The sequence below is a fragment of the Myotis yumanensis genome, unplaced genomic scaffold (assembly GCF_028538775.1).
Source record: "Myotis yumanensis isolate MYYU_CA2020_CCGP unplaced genomic scaffold, mMyoYum1.0.hap1 SCAF_14, whole genome shotgun sequence".
In the NCBI taxonomy this organism is placed as follows: domain Eukaryota; kingdom Metazoa; phylum Chordata; class Mammalia; order Chiroptera; family Vespertilionidae; genus Myotis; species Myotis yumanensis.
Genome location: NW_027223765.1, coordinates 40445942 through 40464813, shown reverse-complemented (window position 1 = coordinate 40464813; position 18872 = coordinate 40445942). Strand labels below are relative to the sequence as shown.

Below are 18872 nucleotides of genomic sequence, written 5' to 3'. Positions count from 1 at the left end.
CCTCAGCTGTGTGATGACCTTGAAGGGTTCTTTTGAAGTCTGCGATCACACATGTAAAGTCCAATGTTCCTGGCACACAGTAGGGGCTGTTAGAAGAATGATGCTGACTGTGGCCTTGCAGATGGCATAGTTCAGGGCTGCATGGCAGATCACAAGGCCTGAGTCCAAGGAGCTCCAAGAACAGGCTGGGTGATCCCAGGGGACCAGGGCAGCAAGGAGGATCCTCATCAGGGAGATGTGAAGGTCAGGCTGGCAGGAGAGCTGGGGTGTGTGCTCAGGGGCTGTGGCCTTTGGAGTCACAAAGACTTGGGTGTAAATGGCAGTTCTGCCCCTTCCTGGTAGTGTGACCTTGTGCAAGTTACTTCAATAGGGCCTCCCTTTCCTCACCTATAAACTGGGGATGACATCAATACCCATTTCCTAAGGTATGTTGAAGAGGTTAAATGAAAACATACAGCTGAAGTGCCTGCATACACACATTCACACACACAAGCTCACATGCACTCATATGTGCACGCACACACTATTACACCTTCATGTACACCCTCATGAACACTTGCTCACACGCATACACCACACAACATAGGTGAACACTTGTATACATAGACTCATACATTCTCACTCAGACACTCTCACACACACAGATGCATACACACTCACACATCCACACTGGAATGAACACAGTCACACATGGTTGCATTCATACATGCTTACACACTCATTTGCACGCTGTCATACAGGCACGTACTTGCACCACTCACACTTCACACATAAACTCACACAATGCTAACACACACACTCACACTCACACATGTTCACATACTTTCACTGATACACAGATACACTACACAGTCTCTAACACACATGCTCACACACTCAACCTACATACACACATACAGGTGTACTAGCACACATTCACACATACTCACTCACACCCACACCCCATACTCATGCACATACACTTACTGTCACACATGCTCACTCATGCAGTCATGCACAAACTCATTCAGTCGCACACACTCACACTCACACACACATTCACATACATCCTTCTGTTGCACAAGCCCATCCCCCACCCGTCTGGCAGCTTATGCTTCCAGAACAGCCCAGGCCTGGCCTCATCTGATGTCTGTTCCCTGCTCTGTTTTCCCTCTTGGTTCTATTTATTTTTCTTAGCCACGATGAGCATATTTGGAGAAGGATCTATTTTCACCCTATCTGGAAACACATTTCCCCTCAGCCATGAGCTCGGCAGATCAGTGAGGAGGCTCCTGGCCACTGTCACATGGGCTGGGAGGGCCGAGACAAAGCCAGGATGGAGACCAGAGAGCCACGAGGCCAGAGGGCTTCCTGAAGTGGTCTGCTGCCTCTGAAACCCTTTTTGGGTAACCCTGAACTCAGGGTGACTGCTCCCCATACGGGTAGCTGTAGCTGAAAGAGTCTGCTATCCCTCTTTGCTCTTTCCATCTGCCCCTGGCTTCTATAATCTCTCTTTCCTATAAGGGAGTTGGGCCTTTATAGATCATCTTGTCCTTCTCAGTTTTCCAATGAAAACAAAATAAAATAAAATAAAATAAAATAAAATAAAATAAAATAAAATAGAATAAAATACTGTGTTATATTTAGTGAACATTTCTTCTGCCCCCAACCTGTGTAAAGTCCTCTGCATGCGTCATTTCATTTCAGCTTCATAATCACCTTAAGAGATTGTACTATTATTCTCCCATTTCACAGATAAGAGAACTGAGGTTTAGAGAGGTCAAGGGATATGTGTAAGACATACTCTAGTGCAGTGATGGCGAACCTTTTGAGCTCGGCGTGTCAGCATTTTGAAAAACCCTAACTTAACTCTGGTGCTGTGTCACATAGAGAAATTTTTTGATATTTGCAACCATAGTAAAACAAAGATGTATATTTTTGATATTTATTTTATATATTTAAATGCCATTTAACAAAGAAAAATCAACCAAAAAAATGAGTTCGTGTGTCACCTCTGACACGCCTGTCATAGGTTCGCCATCACTGCTCTAAGGCATGATCTGCTTAATTCTCACCATAACCCACGTGGTAGGTATTATCATTATCCGCATTTGACAGACGAGGAAACAGAGGCTCAGAGAAATGAAATGACTTGCCCAAAAGGCATTTGAACTTAGATCAGTTCATCTCCAAATGGTGGGGGAAATGATTCTACGTTTTCTGTTTTTGTTGTTGTTTTGTTTTGTTTTTGCAGTTGCTATTGTTTTGACTTTTTACATGACACTTGAGCCCTCAATGCAAGAAGAAGACAGAATGCAAGCTGGTGGTGCTGCAATGCAAGACTGTCAGGGCCCAGGTAGGGCCTGCCCTGTTCCTGGCTCCACTGTGGTCACCAGGCTGGGATCCTGGCCATCTTCAAGGGCAGGTGCTGGTGAACAGCCTTTGAGAAACTGGCCCAGGAGAGACTTGAGCAAGCATGTCAAACTCAAAGGCTAACACAGGCCAAATAAACAAGGCATGCAGCCGGCGGGCCGCGAGTTTGATATGCTTGGTCTAGGCAGCTGTGGGCAAACTACGGCCCGCGGGCCGAATCCAGCCCTTTTAAAATGAATAAAACTAAAAAAAAAAAAGACCGTACCCTTTTATGTAATGATGTTTACTTTGAATTTATATTAGTTCACACAAACACTCCATCCATGCCCTCCGGTCCAGTTTAAGAACCCACTGTGGCCCTCGAGTCAAAAAGTTTGCCCACCCCTGGTCTAGAGCAACTCTCCACACAGGACTGCTGTTTCAAAGGGCAGGAAGCATTGCATGGGCTCAGACTCAGGGCCTCTGCTGGCTCTGCCCCAAATTCTTTGGGATTTTGGATAAAAGAGGAGGGCTGCTCCATTTCACCTGTGTGACCTTTCTACTGGTGTAGCCCGGGGTCCCGAGAGCCAGGCCCCAGGGATGACAGTTCCTTACACCCTAGCATGTAAGAAGCCCTGGGTGTCTGTGCCAGGTCCCGGCCAGCCAGCTGCGAGTATGCCAGGAACATTTCCTCGCCAGGAGCTGTTTGAATCAGCTTATAGGAAATGGTAAAGGGGGTCTCTCAGGTCTGACAGCCGGGCCTCAATCCCAGCTCTGCTACCTACTGGCTGGGTAACCTTGAGCTGGTCACTTTACTTTTCTGAGAGTTTCTTCATCAGCTAAATGGGGGTAATAACTCATAAGATTATTATATAACTATCAGAAGGCCACCTCATAAGGTTGATGAGAGGATTAATTGAGGCGATGCATGGAAAGTGGAAGTCTGATAGAATACGAATCATTATTACTCTTTTTTTTTTTAAATATATTTTATTGATTTTTTACAGAGAGGAAGGGAGAGAGATAGAGAGTTAGAAACATCGATGAGAGAGAAACATCGATCAGCTGCCTCCTGCACACCTCCCACTGGGGATGTGCCCGCAACCCGGGTACATGCCCTTGACCGGAATCGAACCTGGGACCTTTCAGTCCGCAGGCCGACGCTCTATCCACTGAGCCAAACCGGTTCTGGCACGAATCATTATTACTCTTATGGAGACCATGAACCCAGAATCAGAAAGCCTGAAGGCTGACCTCCAGAGCAGCACACATATCTGTATACTTACATGCATACACACCTTCATACCCCACACAGTCACACACTGCACGCACTGCATGGGATCTGACATTCACACTTTCCCATCCATGCTCACATGGAAACTCACAAGCATGTATCCATTCACCTACACCCAGACTTTATCTGAAGGCTGGCCCTGGCAAATAGGCCTGCACACACATGCAAATGCATACTCGCTTCCCACATGCATGTGAACACATGTTTCTGAACTTGTATTCATTCACATGTATGTTCACATCCATGAACTTGTTCTCTTCAGGGCCACCAGCCTGACACTGGCCACAGACCAGTGGGTGAAAGAACTTCTTCGCTCCGGGGCCGTCAAAGCCAGTCCCTGTGTCCCACGGGCTCAGCAAGTTCCCTCCTTTATGTTCCCTCTGTTTGACCCCTCTCTGCCCTTCAGAAAGAGCCCCTGCATGAAAGCTTCCCTAATCCCCACCCCTGAACCCCCCTTGCCCATTTTCCCACCTCAGTCTGCCTATATCACTCTCATGTTCTCTCTGAGCAGGACCTTCAGCTCTGGAGGGGCACAAATCAACACCCAGAGGAGCCAGCAAAGCCAGGGCTCTGTGGCTGTCCACCCCCAACCCTTGGGCAGACACTGGGATCCAGGGGCCACACTATACACTCTTCCTGGCACCAAATTCCCCCAAGCCCTTCACACAGGCTCTGCCTCCAGCCCCTGCTACCCTGAGCGCTGACCCACAGCCTAATCCTAAAAACAAGACCCATGGCAGCTGGACAAGCCTGGGGCGGATCTCAGGACTTGCTTTGCCTGCTTTAAGCAGACTCTTCCAGCTCAGAGAAGGGGGCAGCTTTTCCGAGGTGCCTGAAGATCTGCCCTTGGGCAATGCTCCTCACAGTCTGGTCCACTGTATCAGAACCACGCAGGGTGTGGGTGAATGCATATTCCCAGGCCCACCCAACCTTCCTGAATCAGAGCTGCTGAGGTGGAGCCAAAGAATCAGATTATCAATAAACACTCTGGTTCATTCCTGGTTAAGGGTCTGAGAACCTCACTGCCCCGTCCAAATGCTGGCACCACCATTTACTAACCCTTAGGCATGTCCTTTAACCTCACTGAGCCTCAGTTTCCTGGTCTTTAAAATGGGGATAATAATGGCTTATGCCTCATAGGCCTGCTCCTTTTTCCTTTTAATCCTTACCCAAGGATATGTTTATTGATGAGAGAGAGAGAGATAGAGAGAGAGAGAGAGAGAGAGAGAGAGAGAAACATTAACACGAGAGGAAAACACTGATCAGTTGCCGAATTGGGAATCGAACCTACAACCTTTTGGTGTATGGGACGATGCTCCAACCAGCTGAGCCACCTGGCCAGGGCTCATGGGCCTGCTTGTGGAGTAAAATGAGATCGTGAAGGTGAAGTGCCCGGCACAGTACCTGTACACATTCAACAAATGTAGGCTGCTAGTAGTGCAGCCGCATTCTCATGCCCAGGGACTTCTGAGTGAGGGACAGAGCCTTGAGGTTCTCTTGCAGGGATGGACCCTGGGCAGCAGAAAGCCTTGGTGGGGCAGGACCCTCACCCCAAATTCCCCATCTCTTAGTGACAATGCCCAGCTCTCCTGCCTCCACCCAGATGAGGTCTAAGGCACCGCTTTGACCCTGCCTCCTCGCCTGCTGGCAGCCTCCCTCCCTGCCCCACTGCCCTGGGAGCCTAACTGGCTTGGCGCCAGCCCTGGCACTCCCTTCAGCTGGATAATAAAATAGCCAGCTCAGGTCAGCTTTCCTTGGCAAGGAGGCCCCCTGGCACAGAGGGCAGGAGGGAGGGGCGAGCCTGGGGAAACGGCTCCTTCAGTGAGCACCAATTATGGTCTGGCATTCTCCAAGGATCACTTGCTCCCCAAACCAAGTGACCCCAGGGCAAAGAGCCTTCTTATTTGTCTTTCTTCCTTTCCTAGTCCTTCATTATTTATTTTATCTGTGCATCCAGTCATTCAATATTGAAATGTCTACTGGGTGTCAGGCCCTGGGGCTCACCAGGATTGGCAAACATTTTCTGTAAAAGGCCAGATAGTAAACATTTTCAGTGTTTTGGAGCAAACTACCTGCTGTTGTAGCAAGACAGTGTTTGGGATGGGCAGGCCGCCAGGTCAAGTATATAAACAAATGGGTGGATGCGGCCGTGTTGCAATAAAACTTTATTTGTGGAAACGGAAATTTAAATCTCATGTGATTTTCATGCGTCATGAAATAGTCTTCTTTTGATATTTTTCTCCCAACCCTTTAAAACTGTAAAAACGATTCTTAGCGCACAGGTCATACAAAGCAGGCCACAGCTAGTGGGCCATAGCTCACCAGCCCTGAGCTTAGCCCTCCACAAAAAGACCATGGCATGTGCCATGCCTTGTTGCTGCCAATACCGTTAGCAGAGGCGAGGCCGTTGGGGAGGCTCCGTGCAGCTGAGCCACGGCAGCCTCCCAGGGCCCACCCCCTCGGTGCCACACATGTCCTCTGGGGTTTAGATATGGAGACTCTTAGCCCAGTCTCCTTCAGGACCAGGAGCATTTTGAGGGCAGGAACATCACTCTTTTAGCATTTGGAGTCAGAAAGCACCTCGGTGCAAATACCAGCTTGACCACTCCCAACCTGAACGGCTTTGGGGGAGTAATGTAACATCTCCGTGCCTCAGTTTCCTCATCTGTAATATCTACCTCACGGGTTGTTGAGAGAATGAGGAGTCCAGTGCTCAGACAGGTGCTGATGTGGGGCCAGTGGTCAATGCTCATGGGCTCTAGTCACAAGTCCTTCTCCCCCATCAACCCCAGCATCCAGCATGGCTCTGGGCACACATTCCTGCCCAGTCTCTCCGTGTTAAGTCTTAACTTTCCGGCTGAGAGAAAAAGACCCACGACTCCTTGCCCAGGAGCCCCTCGGGGTCTGTACCCTGGACTCGTGGGCGGCTTTACCCTTCAGACTTAGCTTGGAGCATTTCCCTTTGGCTTCTTTGTTCCCAACGAAACGATCCCCTTGTCCCTCCCAGCCCAGCCCACTTGGATGCCCAGGGTTAGGAGCGTGTGGACATGAAGAGCTTGTGGCTGGTTCTGCTCCAGGGATGAGCTGTGGAGGAGGCAGCTGCTTGGCTGGCGATAAAGGCAGCCAGAGCCTACCTCACCTGCCAGTCCAAGGTCCATGGGATGGGCAGGCTGCCAGGTCCAGGCCTTAGGCTGAATACCTCAACCCTTCAACACTTTGCTGTCCTTTCCAGGTACACGCCTCTCCCTGGCGGGTGCCAGGTTTGCTCTGTCATCCAGAACATCGCCCCTTCCTACCCTCCAGAGTCTCTGTTACCTTCTGTGGTTTTATTCTTTCATAGCACTTACCATTATGTGAAATTTTATTGTTTGTTGTTAGGGTTTCCCACCCCCACCCCCAGTCTCCCTTCCACTGCAATTTAAGCTCCTTAAGGGCCAGACTTTTTGTCTACTTTGATGCTTATAATTGCCCTCACAGGACAGAGAATATCCCCTAGTTAATAGTTAAGCACATTGAGGTCACCCAGTTAGTGAGTAGCAGAATGAGGATTCAGGGCCTTTCTGACAGTCAAAAGCTCACATTCTGTGCCTCCACATAAGGTAGAGCTAATCTGGCAAGATGGGGACAGAAGGGTACATAGGCTTGAGCTCCATCATCTGTTCCCGGCAGCAGTAAGAGTCAGGAGATATTTATGGGGGTCCTAGGAACTTTCTCTGCTATCTTGCAGGGAGAAAAGCCAGGTGGACTTCACTCTCGCTTTCTTGTTTAGACAGAGAAACATATTCCAGTCTCTTCATTGCAAAGCAGACAGTGCTAAAAGCTACAAAGGGTTACAAAGTACTGTATAGGTGCTGGCCTAGTCTGCTCAGGCACCTGCAACAGAAGACCATAGACTGAGTGGCTGAAGCAACGGGAACTTATTTCTTGCAGTTCTGGAGGCCGGGAAGTTCAAGATAAAGTTCTGGCTAATTCATATTTCTGGTGAGAGCCCACTTCCTGTTTTGAAGCTGGCTGCCTTCTTGCTGTCATCCTCTCCTGATGGAGAGAGAGTTCATCTCTCTTTTGTCTCTTCTTATAAGGGCACTAACCCCGTTCATTGAGGACTCCACTCTCATGACATAATTACCTCCCAAAGGCCCCACCTCCAAAAACCATCACACTGGGAATTAGGGCTTCAATGTATGAATTTGGGGAGCACACACGTTCAGTCCACAGCAGGAGCTGACAGTGGCCGTGGGGCCTGAGTTGGGGGCACCATCAAGGAAGGCACTCTGGGCAGAGAAGAAAGCAGGAGCAAAGACCGACAAGACAGGGCCTGTTTGAGAAACAGTAAGGGTTCCTAACGCCTAGAGCCTACAGTGTGTTGGGAAAGGGCAGTGATTATATTATGGAAGGTGGTCAAGCAGGCAGGTTGGGTGTTACAGTTAAGCCCCCCTTGTAAAATCTCTTAACCTCTGAATGTCCCTCTCAGGTATGTTGGCAGTTACTGGGGAAATAGAACCAACTATGGTCGAGGGTAGCCTGGGAAACGGGGCAAGTTTATAATAGCTAGGGCAACGGGGCAAGTTGATATTAGTAGCTAGACTGCTAGAGAAACGGGGCAAGTTGATTAATAATACCTTGGTAACGGGGCAGTGTTGATTAATGTGTCCCAGGTAACTTTGTGTGTGTTTAGCCAACCGTTTTGTGAATAAAAGGCTGGCCCAGAACCAGGGTCGGCGCTGTCGTAGGAGAGAACGCCTACGGCAGTCGCTGGCCAGCTTTTCAATAAATCCTCACTTGCTGCTTAAGACCTAATTGGAGTTGGTGGTCTTACTCTCGCGAACATTGGTCCATAACATTGGGGTGAAATCACAGGAGGCCTAAAAGATACTGGAGAAGACTGGGTTTCCCAGAGTCTGCATAGCAAATAAACCAACAGAAGAGCAGCTGATGGTGTGCTGGGTGCTTTACATTTTAGAAAGCACCCCCGTCCGTCCTTCTGCTCTGGTAGCAGGCAGGCAAGAGAGGCAAGTTTAGGACCCGGAGCCCGGGGTCTGCGCCAGCAGGGGCAGGACGTGTAGACAGAACAAGTCACTCTACACCTCCGGGTCTCACTTGACTCCTTCTCTGCACTCAGGAAGGATCCCACAGAACCACTCCTGCAAAAACGCTGTATGTCACTTCCGGTCCTCAGTTCTTTCTCTGTAAAGTTGGGTCAATTCCCGTCCAGGGAATTGCCTAACTCGGGGTGTGATTTTGTAGGCAAAGGCCAAAAGGCCGGAATTTTGTTAGTGAAGTTAGGGGAATCCGTGTTCTGTGGATGGTGAGCGGAGAGCTCAGAGAAGGGGCTTTGGCCACCCGACCACGTTTCTCCTCCGTACCCACTACTTAGCTCAGCGGTTCTCAACCTGTGGGTCGTGACCCTTTTGGGGGTCGAACGACCCTTTCACAGGGGTCGCCTCAGACCATCGGAAAACACATATATAATTACATATTGTTTTTGTGATTAATCACTATGCTTTAATTATGTTCAATTTGTAACAATGCAAATACATCCTGCATATCAGATATTTACATTACGATTCATAACAGTAACAAAATTACAGTTATGAAGTAGCAACGAAAATAATTTTATGGTTGGGGGTCACCACAACACGAGGAACTGTATTAAAGGGTCGGGACATCAGGAAGGTTGAGAACCACTGACTTAGCGTATTTGGTTCGGGTAGGTGCAGGCAGAGAAAGAGCCGAACCCAGCACAAAGGGGAGAGGAGATGGGCGCAGAACACTGACGCGCCCCACCCGCCCACTCATAGGGCCCCGCACTGCCCGCGCCCCGCCTTCCGTTCCGAATCGACCAATCAGCGGGCGAGCTGCCCAGTGACGCGATCTTCTCGCGACGACACGGCTGGCGGCGGCGTTTCCTGGAGACAGCCGGGCGCCGGGCTATGGGCAGCCAGGAGGTGCTGGGCCAGGCGGCCCGGCTGGCCTCCTCGGGTCTCCTCCTGCAGGTACTCTCTGCCCGGCAGCCCCCGCGCCGTCCTGCCGCCGGGGTCCGCGGGGAGACGCCTGCGGGCTGGCTCAGCCCCGCTGCCGAGGGGCTGGACAAGAGGAGGTGGCGGCGGAGGTGGGGCTCCTGGGCCCGGAGTTGGGAGCCGGCGTTCAGAGTCCTGGCTGGGAGATGGCCAACAAGCCACGTTCGTTTTGAGAAATGTTATTTCCGTATAGCAGCAGGAGAGAGATCAGGTGGCGGGGGTGTTTGTGGTGCTGTGTAATCTCATGTATTTTAAGGCAAGGGGTTCATCTTCTCCATGCTCCACCCCTCACCCTCAAACACATGCCTCAAATTCCCTGACTCCCACTGAGTTCAGAGAGACTGTATGGCATCTGGGCTCAGGCAGGCCCTGGATTGAATTCCTGGTTCTGCCAAGTTCTTGCTGAATGAGCCAGGGCAAGTGACTTCACCTACTAAGCCTCAGCTCCTCATTTGGAAAATGGGGGTTATAATAGTAACAACAACAACAACAACAACAACAATAATAGTACCTAGCCCATAAGGTTGCTGCTAGGCTAGATTGAAGTTATTCGGATAATTGCTTCGCATGCCCTTAGTAAATCTTGGTGTGTCTTCCTTCTGCCTATGTGACCTGGAACCAATCATTTCCTCCTCTTGGTCCTAATATTCATCATCTGTCAGATAGCATACATGCCGGTTGGCCCAAAGGACATCTAAAGGTTCGTTAAAATGTAGGAGCTGGTCCTTCTAAGTCAAGTGGCTCCATTTCTCTATGTCGCACTCTTGAGCCGTTCAATCCTGTCTCACCAAAGTCCTGAATCCACCTTCCCCCTTATTTTAGAGAGTCGATGTTTCCCGTGGAGGCTGGGAGAAGGAACCGGGCAGCCTTGGGCTGAAGTTTGGGTCTTGTCACTTGCTAGAGGCCCACCCTTGGGAAGTTTGCTTGGCTTCTCCAAGCATCAGTTTCCTCATCTTAAACGAGAACAATAATGCAACCTCATACGGTGAGATTAGGGAGATTAGGTGAACTGTCAGTTGTATGCCTGGCACATTATAATTACTTAATAACTTAATTATTTTTGTTATGGTTTAGAATTTTTTAAAATGGACATAGTGACTTTGGGCAAGTCAACTTTGCTCTGAGTCTTAACTTGCTTCATGTGCATTTATTCACCCAGTTTTAAGGGTCAAATAATGAACAGAGATGAAAGAGCTTTTTTTAAAACTGTAAATTCCTTTACAAAGTGAAGACTTACTAAAAGGGCCTCTATGTGGAGCAAATACTGGGTAGCATGAGCAACCTTAGAGCTTCATTAGCTCAAACTTTTGTTCATTTAAGAGATAGGGAAAAGCCTGAGGCACTAGGTTTCTTAGACAAGGATAATGAAGTTAATATAAACATGTGTATGTGGTTTTTTAAAAATAGCCATAATCTTTAGATACCTGAGTGTTTTAATTCAGTCTGGTATGTTTTTTCAATTTACAATGCATACACTTGAGGTAGCCTTGCAATTATATTGTAAATCTGCAAGAATGTGAGTTTATTCTCTGTCATAACTCTGAGCTGGCCATAGTGAAAGTATTAATGCCTTTTATTTGTATGCATTTTTCAAAAATGCTTTTACCTACACAATCTTGTTTGATCCTTGTTATCAATCCTATGAGAAAGGCATCGTCTGATAAAGAAGGAAATTGAGGCTTATAAACATTAGAGCAGTGGTTCTCAACCTTCCTAATGCCGAGACCCTTTAATACAGTTCCTCACGTTGTGGTGACCCCCAATTTCATTGTTACAAATTGAACATAATTAAAGCATAGTGATTAATCACAAAAACAATATGTAATTATATATGTGTTTTCCGATGGTCTGAGGCGACCCCTGTGAAAGGGTCGTTCGACCTCCAACGGGGTCGCGACCCACAGGTTGAGAACCGCCTCATTAGAGGATGATGGTGACTTGAGATTTTCAGCTGAATGCTTTTTTCCATTAACAGCTCTCTGAATTGGCTTCAGACCTCTAAAACGGAGTATAGAATTTGGTGTGTATGTACTTACAGGGGTGGGCAAAAATAGGTTTACAGTTGTACTACAAATAAGTCATGCAATAATTAATAAATAATAATACAGGAATAAACTTTTGTGTACTCACAACTGTAAACCTACTTTTGTCCACCCTTGTATGAACCTGCATGTTTCTAAGGCAGGGGTGGGCAAACTTTTTGACTCGAGGGCCACAATGGGTTCTTAAACTGGACCGAGGGCCGGAACAAAAGCATGGATGGAGTGTTTGTGTGAACTAATATAAATTCAAAGTAAACATCATTACATAACAGGGTACGGTCTTTTTTTTTTTTTTAGTTTTATTCATTTCAAACGGCCGGATCCGGCCCGCGGGCCGTAGTTTGCCCACGGCTGTTCTAAGGAGAGCTTTCAGCAGACTCGCAAAAGGTCACATTTGACTTCACAAATGTTAAGATTGTGATACCGGCTTTGGAGACCTTGCTGCTCTGTGGCACTTCAGGGGCAGTGTTTAATTGCACGCTCCCTTTTAGGCCTTACGGCTCCCCGGGGATTTTCAGACTTTAGCGGCTCCGCTCGTTGGCATACCTGGATTTACTAAGACTGCAGCTGTGCATGGGTAACTCAGAGAGTGCTTGACAGAGAAGTGATTTGCCTTTTGGTCTCAAGTGCACTTGAGTTACACCTGTGGTGCTGCTGGGACGCAGAGGATGCCGGCCACATCCCCATTTAGTAACCTCGTTTAACTGCAGCCTGTTCTTCTCTGTCTCATGGGAATAATTCTGTACTACGGGGGTTTTCTTGAACTGATATAGTCCTTCCAAATGGCATTAGCTAGACTCTGTCTCTCCCAACCACCCCTCCCCCTTTTAAAGTGTCTTATTGCAGTTGTCATTTAAAAGGTATTTTAGCTCCTCTCTGCAAGGTGGCAAACAGTCAGTAAATAAATACATTCTTTTCTGTTTTCTAATTGAAAACTGAAGTTCAAAGGGATTAAATGTCATTATCAGAATCCCCAGATACTAGTAGGCAGAGAAGAAAGAGAAATTAGACACCATGATTACTAGTGAGCCTGCTCTACCCTGCAGGCTCCCACTTGCAAAGTGCTTGCTATTTCTAAACAGGCTGGAAGGAGGGGCCATGGGAAGCACTAACTCAAGTTCTCTTTCTGCCTCCTGGAGTGCCCCACTCGGAACCCAAAGAAAGTCCCTGAGTCTGTAGGGGCCTCCCTCTTCTCATCAGAAAGTTAGGGTTTTCTGATGGGTCCTTTGACCACTGCCCAGGCTCACCAAGAGATGCCAAGAAATGGCATTTTGGGAAGAAATGCAGACAGGTTGAGTGTTTTAGAAGGCATCTCCATGGCAAGGCCGCTGTGTGTCATGACGTTAGGAAGAGCAGCCACATTGTTGTCATTTCAGCAAAGTAAACACTCCCGGCATAATTTATTCTTAGGTCTTTTTCTTCTTTTTCTGCAGGTGTTGTTTCGATTGATCACCTTTGCCTTGAATGCATTTATTCTTCGCTTTCTGTCCAAGGAAATCGTTGGCATAGTGAACGTAAGGTAAGAAGGGCTGCGCCCGGGCACTGTCCGCAACTCACATCCCTCCTCAGGTTTTCCTCTGTGCCTGTGTGTCACCCTCGGGTTTTAGAGGCAAGGAAGTTTACTGGAGTCTCCGCGTGTTAGCAGTGGCTGCGGAGGAGCATGCTGCTGGGGCAATGAGCGGGGGCTGTTGCTCTTAATGGACCCATGGAGTGTTTTCCATTAGCAGCCTCCGAATGCACATTTCCCAGCCAGCTTTTTCCTGTTTGCCTGCTCTCAGAACCCAGGATAGGAGTGGGAGTAATTCTCTGCAAACCCCTTCTCAGGTATAATTCTGTGTTCTTGTCGTGCTGACGGCAAAGGAGGGAGGCATCCTCCAGATCGTGAGGATGTGCTTTGTAATCAACCAGCCGCCTTCCTTCCCTCGGTGGTTATTTTCTCTCTGGGTGACTTGTTCAATGGAAAATGGTAGCTGGGATAAGGGCTTGAGTCCTTGTCATTAGTTCCATGGTGGCTCTTAGCTGACTGGCTTCATCTTTTAGACTCTGTGTTTCTTCCTGTCTCCTCCTTTCTCTTCGAGGACATCCCACACATATTCTGTATTCACAGATGACACAAAAGTATCTGAAGGGATGTGAGTGTGAAGAATAGCTCAGCTTCTCAGGTGTGTCTTCATGTCCTGATGAACAAGACAGTATGTTCCAGACAGCATTTCACATCTAATAACTACCAAACATATGCTCTTGGCTCTGCCCTCGCAGCCTAGTGAAGGTTCTCAAGCACTGACAGGCACACCCATTACCTGGGGAGTTTTGCACCAGGTAGGGCTGAGGAGGGCCCAGGAATCTGCATTTCAACAAGCTCCTCAGGTGATTTGGAAGTAGGGACCATACTTTGAGAAATACGATTTTAAACGCAGGAAGGAAAAGACCAAATCCTCTTAGGGTGCTGACTTGAAAGCAGTTTGGGCCTCTCCCCGTCTGTTCTCCTCCAGATTGGCAGGTCCCTGCTTGGATAGCCCTTGTCTGGCCTGCCCCCTGCTTAACGTATGGTTGTCTCCTCATTCGCAGTGTTGGACAGAAGCACTGGGGACAGTGGTTCTCAACCTTCTGGCCCTTTAAATACAGTTCCTCATGTTGTGACCCAACCATAAAATTATTTTCGCTGCTACTTCATAACTGTAATGTTGCTACTGTTATGAATGGCAATGTAAATATCTGATATGCAGGATGGTCTTAGGCGACCCCTGTGAAAGGGTCGTTCGACCGCCAAAGGGGTCGCGACCCACAGGTTGAGAACCGCTGACTGGGGAGCAGGATGGTCCTTGGATAACCTCAGAAACTGTAGCCCTGGGCCACCCCGACTCAGGCTTCATCTGGGCCACGGCCTGTTGGGGAAGGGAAACCTCAGCTGCTCCTCACTAAGGTGCAGGAGGGTCACTTGGTGCTGCCAGCCTAGGAGGTACACAGGCAGGCTTGCTAACCTGGGTTGCAGTGGCCTCTGTCGTGGCTGCCGGCCTCTTTGCCTGTCCTGAGATTCTTGGCCAGAGCCTCCACTCAGTAGAGCCTCAGCTTCTCTAACAAGGGCCGTTGGGTCCCCAGTCTCAGAGTGACCAAGAGGTCCCCTTGCTGGGTGGGGTCATATCTTGTCCTCTTCCTTATGGTCAGAGCCACACCTCTGCTCATAGCCACAGAGCCTGCAGGCTTTGGAGGCCCCTGTGGCCGTTTCTCCCCCAGGCATAACCTTGCAGGCACACACGCGGCTGTTCCGGGATTGGATCCTAACGTTGTTGTTTGAGTGGATTAGACAGTGAGGAGTCCTGTGAAGACTGTCTTCCACATCACCACCACCGATTTGTGACCAAAGCTTTTTTCATCCCAGTTGCTGGTAAAATCTCAGACATTCTCTCCATAAAAAAGCTAGAGACCTTCTTACCATCTGCTTTCCCTTTACAGGCTAACGCTGCTTTACTCGACCACCATCTTCCTGGCCAGAGAGGCCTTCCGGAGAGCGTGTCTGAGTGGGAGCACCCAGCGAGACTGGGGCCAGACCATCAACCTCCTGTGGCTGACGTGAGTTGTGCTTTGCTTGTCAGGAGACAGTTTCAAAGGCAAAGGTAACAAATATTACAAGTTCAACAGCAACAGTTTAACGGTTAAACAGCCCACAGCCTTGCTTCTGCAGTGGGTTTCTGGGGACTTGGCATCGCCGTTTTCCTTCTGGTGGCCCGGAGCCAGGAGGCGGCTCCAGGTGGGGGCTTCTGGGCCAGATTCCAGCCCTGCCTCTGCCCTTTCTGGAGGCTGTTTCTGCTGTTCCTGATCCCCAGTCTGGGTCCTCCTGGGCCTGGGCCATCTTTTTTATTCCTAATCTTTTCCCCCTGTGGCATTTTCTGAGCTTTTAACAACCACTTAGTCTTAGTATTTTTTGAAAGCCTTTTAGGAGTTTCATTATATCTTCCTTCAATTTTGTTATGTTGATTTCAGTTCTGAGCCTTTTAGAATATTCGTGAGGACCAAGCACATTAGCTAACAACGGTAATAGCTTTTCTGCAGTTAAATCCCTGCAGGGAGGGCTGGTGGTTGAGGTTGTTTCCCCATGCTGCTCTTGCGTAACTCCTGTTGCCTCATGGAAATGGCAATCTTAAGGGCTGGTGGGTTTTCATTTTCTTAGCGGAATGACTTAACTACCCAGTCATATGTAAGTGCTCTGTGGTACCCACGGGAAGGGATACTGTGCTCTGCATCAGTGGCCATTCGGGTTAAGTACCAGCCGTATACTGGCTTTCAGTCATTCTAGGTAGAAGCAGCAGGCACACACTTTGGGGGAATTTTGCTTTTTGAGTCAGTGTAACACAATGGATAGGAGTGTAGCCTGGCATTAGACAGATCAGGATTGGGTCCCGCTTCTGCCCTTCACTAACTGTTCATAACTTTGGCCAAATTACCCAGTGCCTGTCCGCCTTAGTTGTCTCATCACTTAAGTAGAGATAATGACAGGATCACTGTGAGGAATCAGTGAGACAAAGCGGGTGAGTCATAATAGTACCTGGCATGTAGTAAGTGTCTTAATAGGAATTAGCTATTTTTATGCTTATAACTATATTTCTTTTCTGTTCAGTGCTACTATTTTTGTTTATTTGTTTGTTTGTTTGTTAATCTTCACCTGAGGATATTTTTTTCCATTGATTGAGTGAAAGGGAAGGAGGGGAGAGAGAGAGATCAATTGGTTGCCTCCCTCATGCGCCATGATGGGGCGGGGATTGAACCTGCAATCCAGCTATGTGCCTTTGACCTGGAATCAAACCTGAGACCCTTTTGTCCTTGGGCCAGTGCTCTAACCATTGAGTACACCGACCAGGACAGTATCACTGTTGTAATATATATTTATATTTTTATACTTAGCATATTAAAAAAATTTCCCCCCATTTTTAGAGTCCCTCTGGGTGTGTTTTGGTCCTTGTTCCTGGGCTGGGTCTGGTTACGGTTGCTTGAAGTGCCTGATCCTAATGTCGTCCCCCACTATGGAACTGGAGTGGTGCTGTTTGGTCTCTCAGCTGTGGTGGAACTTCTGGGAGAGCCCTTCTGGGTCTTGGCACAAGCACACATGTTTGTCAAGCTCAAGGTCAGTATGCCTTCTGCTGTGAATGGGAAATGCAAAGAATAAGGGAAGGAATGTTCTTTTTAAAAAATACCTTTATGGTAGAGAATGATATTTTTCAGACTTGCATCTTGAAAGGTAACATGATAAATTTAGTTCATTCACTTGAAATTTGGCAGGTAGGCTGAGCTAAAGTTTACTTCTACTATGCTATTAATGAAAAAACAGGTTTATTAATAGAAGGTATTAGTTTAGATAAGAATTTAAGTGGACTCTAAAGGTTTTTCAGTTAATTATATTTTTAGTTGTATACGAATATTAACTTTTCTCTTTATCTTTTAAAACATACAACTTGATATGTACAAAAGAGTGTCTGTAACATACCTGTAAATCTTAGAGCATGATAACATACTGGAGGTCCCTGAGCCTACCACCCAATGCAAGTAGGACATTACCAAAATTATGTCCAGCCCTATGCCTCAGCCCCACTGCCAGTGCAACCGCTGCCCAGATTTTCTATTTGTCATTTCTTTGCATCTTTTAAAATGGTTTTTAAATGTTCTAAGTAACGCTCTTTACCACATGCTTGCAGGTGATTGCTGAGAGCCTGTCGGTAATCCTCAAGAGTGTACTGACAGCTTTTCTCGTGCTGTGGGTGCCTCACTGGGGACTGTACATCTTCTCTTTGGCCCAGGTAATAGTTACAGCCTTTCACTTTTGTATAATCTGTTTTTCCACCTGAGTTTTTCTTCTTGTTTCCATTACTACGTTCTAATTGAATATCTATGCATGTGAGGAAGGCTAGAAGCTCTGGATGGTCTTGACACTGCTCCTCTGCCGCCATGTTTCTCTGTGCCATGCACTGACCCACCTGGTCCCCAGGGACCTGGTGAAGGCCACACACGAGGCCCTTTGGTCAAACATAAAAACTCCTGTAGACACTCTGTCAGCAAGCCCAAATCATACTGATCTTTGATTGTCTGGCTGTCTTATGGAGGATAAAAACAGCTGTATGGGGATGAGGTGGGAATCAAATTGCATGCCTGTTGTGTTGCCTGGATTTCAATCAATTGTTTTCATACTAGGAGGAAACTCTGCCAAGTCTGTTTTATTTTTTTTTTAGATTAACTTTTAGAGAGGGAGGAAGGCAGGGAAAGGAGAGAGAGAGAGAGAGAGAGAGAGAGAGAGAGAGAGAGAGAGAGAGAGAGAGAAACGTCAATGTGAGAGCAATACATGGATTAGAATAAAATCTGCAACCTTCTGGTGCACTGGACAACACTTCAACCAACTTAGCCACACTTTTGTTTTAAACTTAAATTAAAATCTCCACCCTGGCCATGTGGCTCAGTTGGTTAGAGCGTTGTCCCATGCACCAAAGGGTCACAGGTTTGATTCCCAGTCAGGACACATACCCAGGTGTGAGGAGGTAGCCAATTGATGTTGATGTTTCTATGTTTAAAAAAAACTCATATAATTCAGAGGGCATGAACCAAGTTTTAGTAGCTTCATTTTTAGTTTTGATAGTTTGGGTTTCATTTCCATTTTATCTTTTCTAGTTCTAGTTCATATTTCTAGTTCTAATAAAATATAAGAGAGTACAAGTGCCACTTTAAAAAATGAAACCTAAGATCAGATAGTTATCAGAACATCTTATAGTGCAAAGCAGTTTGTAATTTTTTCTTAATGTATAGGAAGATAAGTTAAAATTTTTAGTAATGATTTATGTAAAAACCATTTCCATGTTCTAGACAAAAACTACAAATATTTTTGTGCAACATAGAAGAGCTAGATTTTAAATTAATAGAATAAGAATGAGAATTGGGGGGAGGGTGGGTGGGAAGTAATCAACCAAAAACCTTGTATGCTTATATGCATAACCCATCAGACACAGACAATAGGGTGCCTAAAGGCCTGGGATGGAGGGGGTCAGTGGGGGAGAAAGGGGGACATATATAATACGTTGAACAATAAAGAATTATAAAACAAAGTAAAATTTAAAAAGAATGAGAATTGCCTCCTAAAAGCAGTTTGAAAACAATTGCATATTTTAGACAAGTTATTTGTGATTATTTTTGCCTTGTTTTATTAGCTCC

The 18872-nt window shown here is 47.2% G+C and overlaps 1 protein-coding gene across 1 annotated transcript in view; it reads left to right on the top strand.

Moving 5' to 3' along the window:
* Positions 1-9529: 9529 nt before the first annotated feature.
* RFT1 (RFT1 homolog) overlaps positions 9530-18872 on the top strand; it is a 33876-nt gene continuing 24533 nt past the window's right edge. The window contains exons 1-5 of the mRNA XM_070390763.1: positions 9530-9618; positions 13118-13203; positions 15138-15254; positions 16614-16803; positions 17372-17473. Of these exons, the coding sequence (XP_070246864.1) occupies positions 9556-9618; positions 13118-13203; positions 15138-15254; positions 16614-16803; positions 17372-17473 (558 nt within the window). The 5' untranslated portion in view covers positions 9530-9555. The remainder of the gene's footprint in view (positions 9619-13117; positions 13204-15137; positions 15255-16613; positions 16804-17371; positions 17474-18872) is intronic.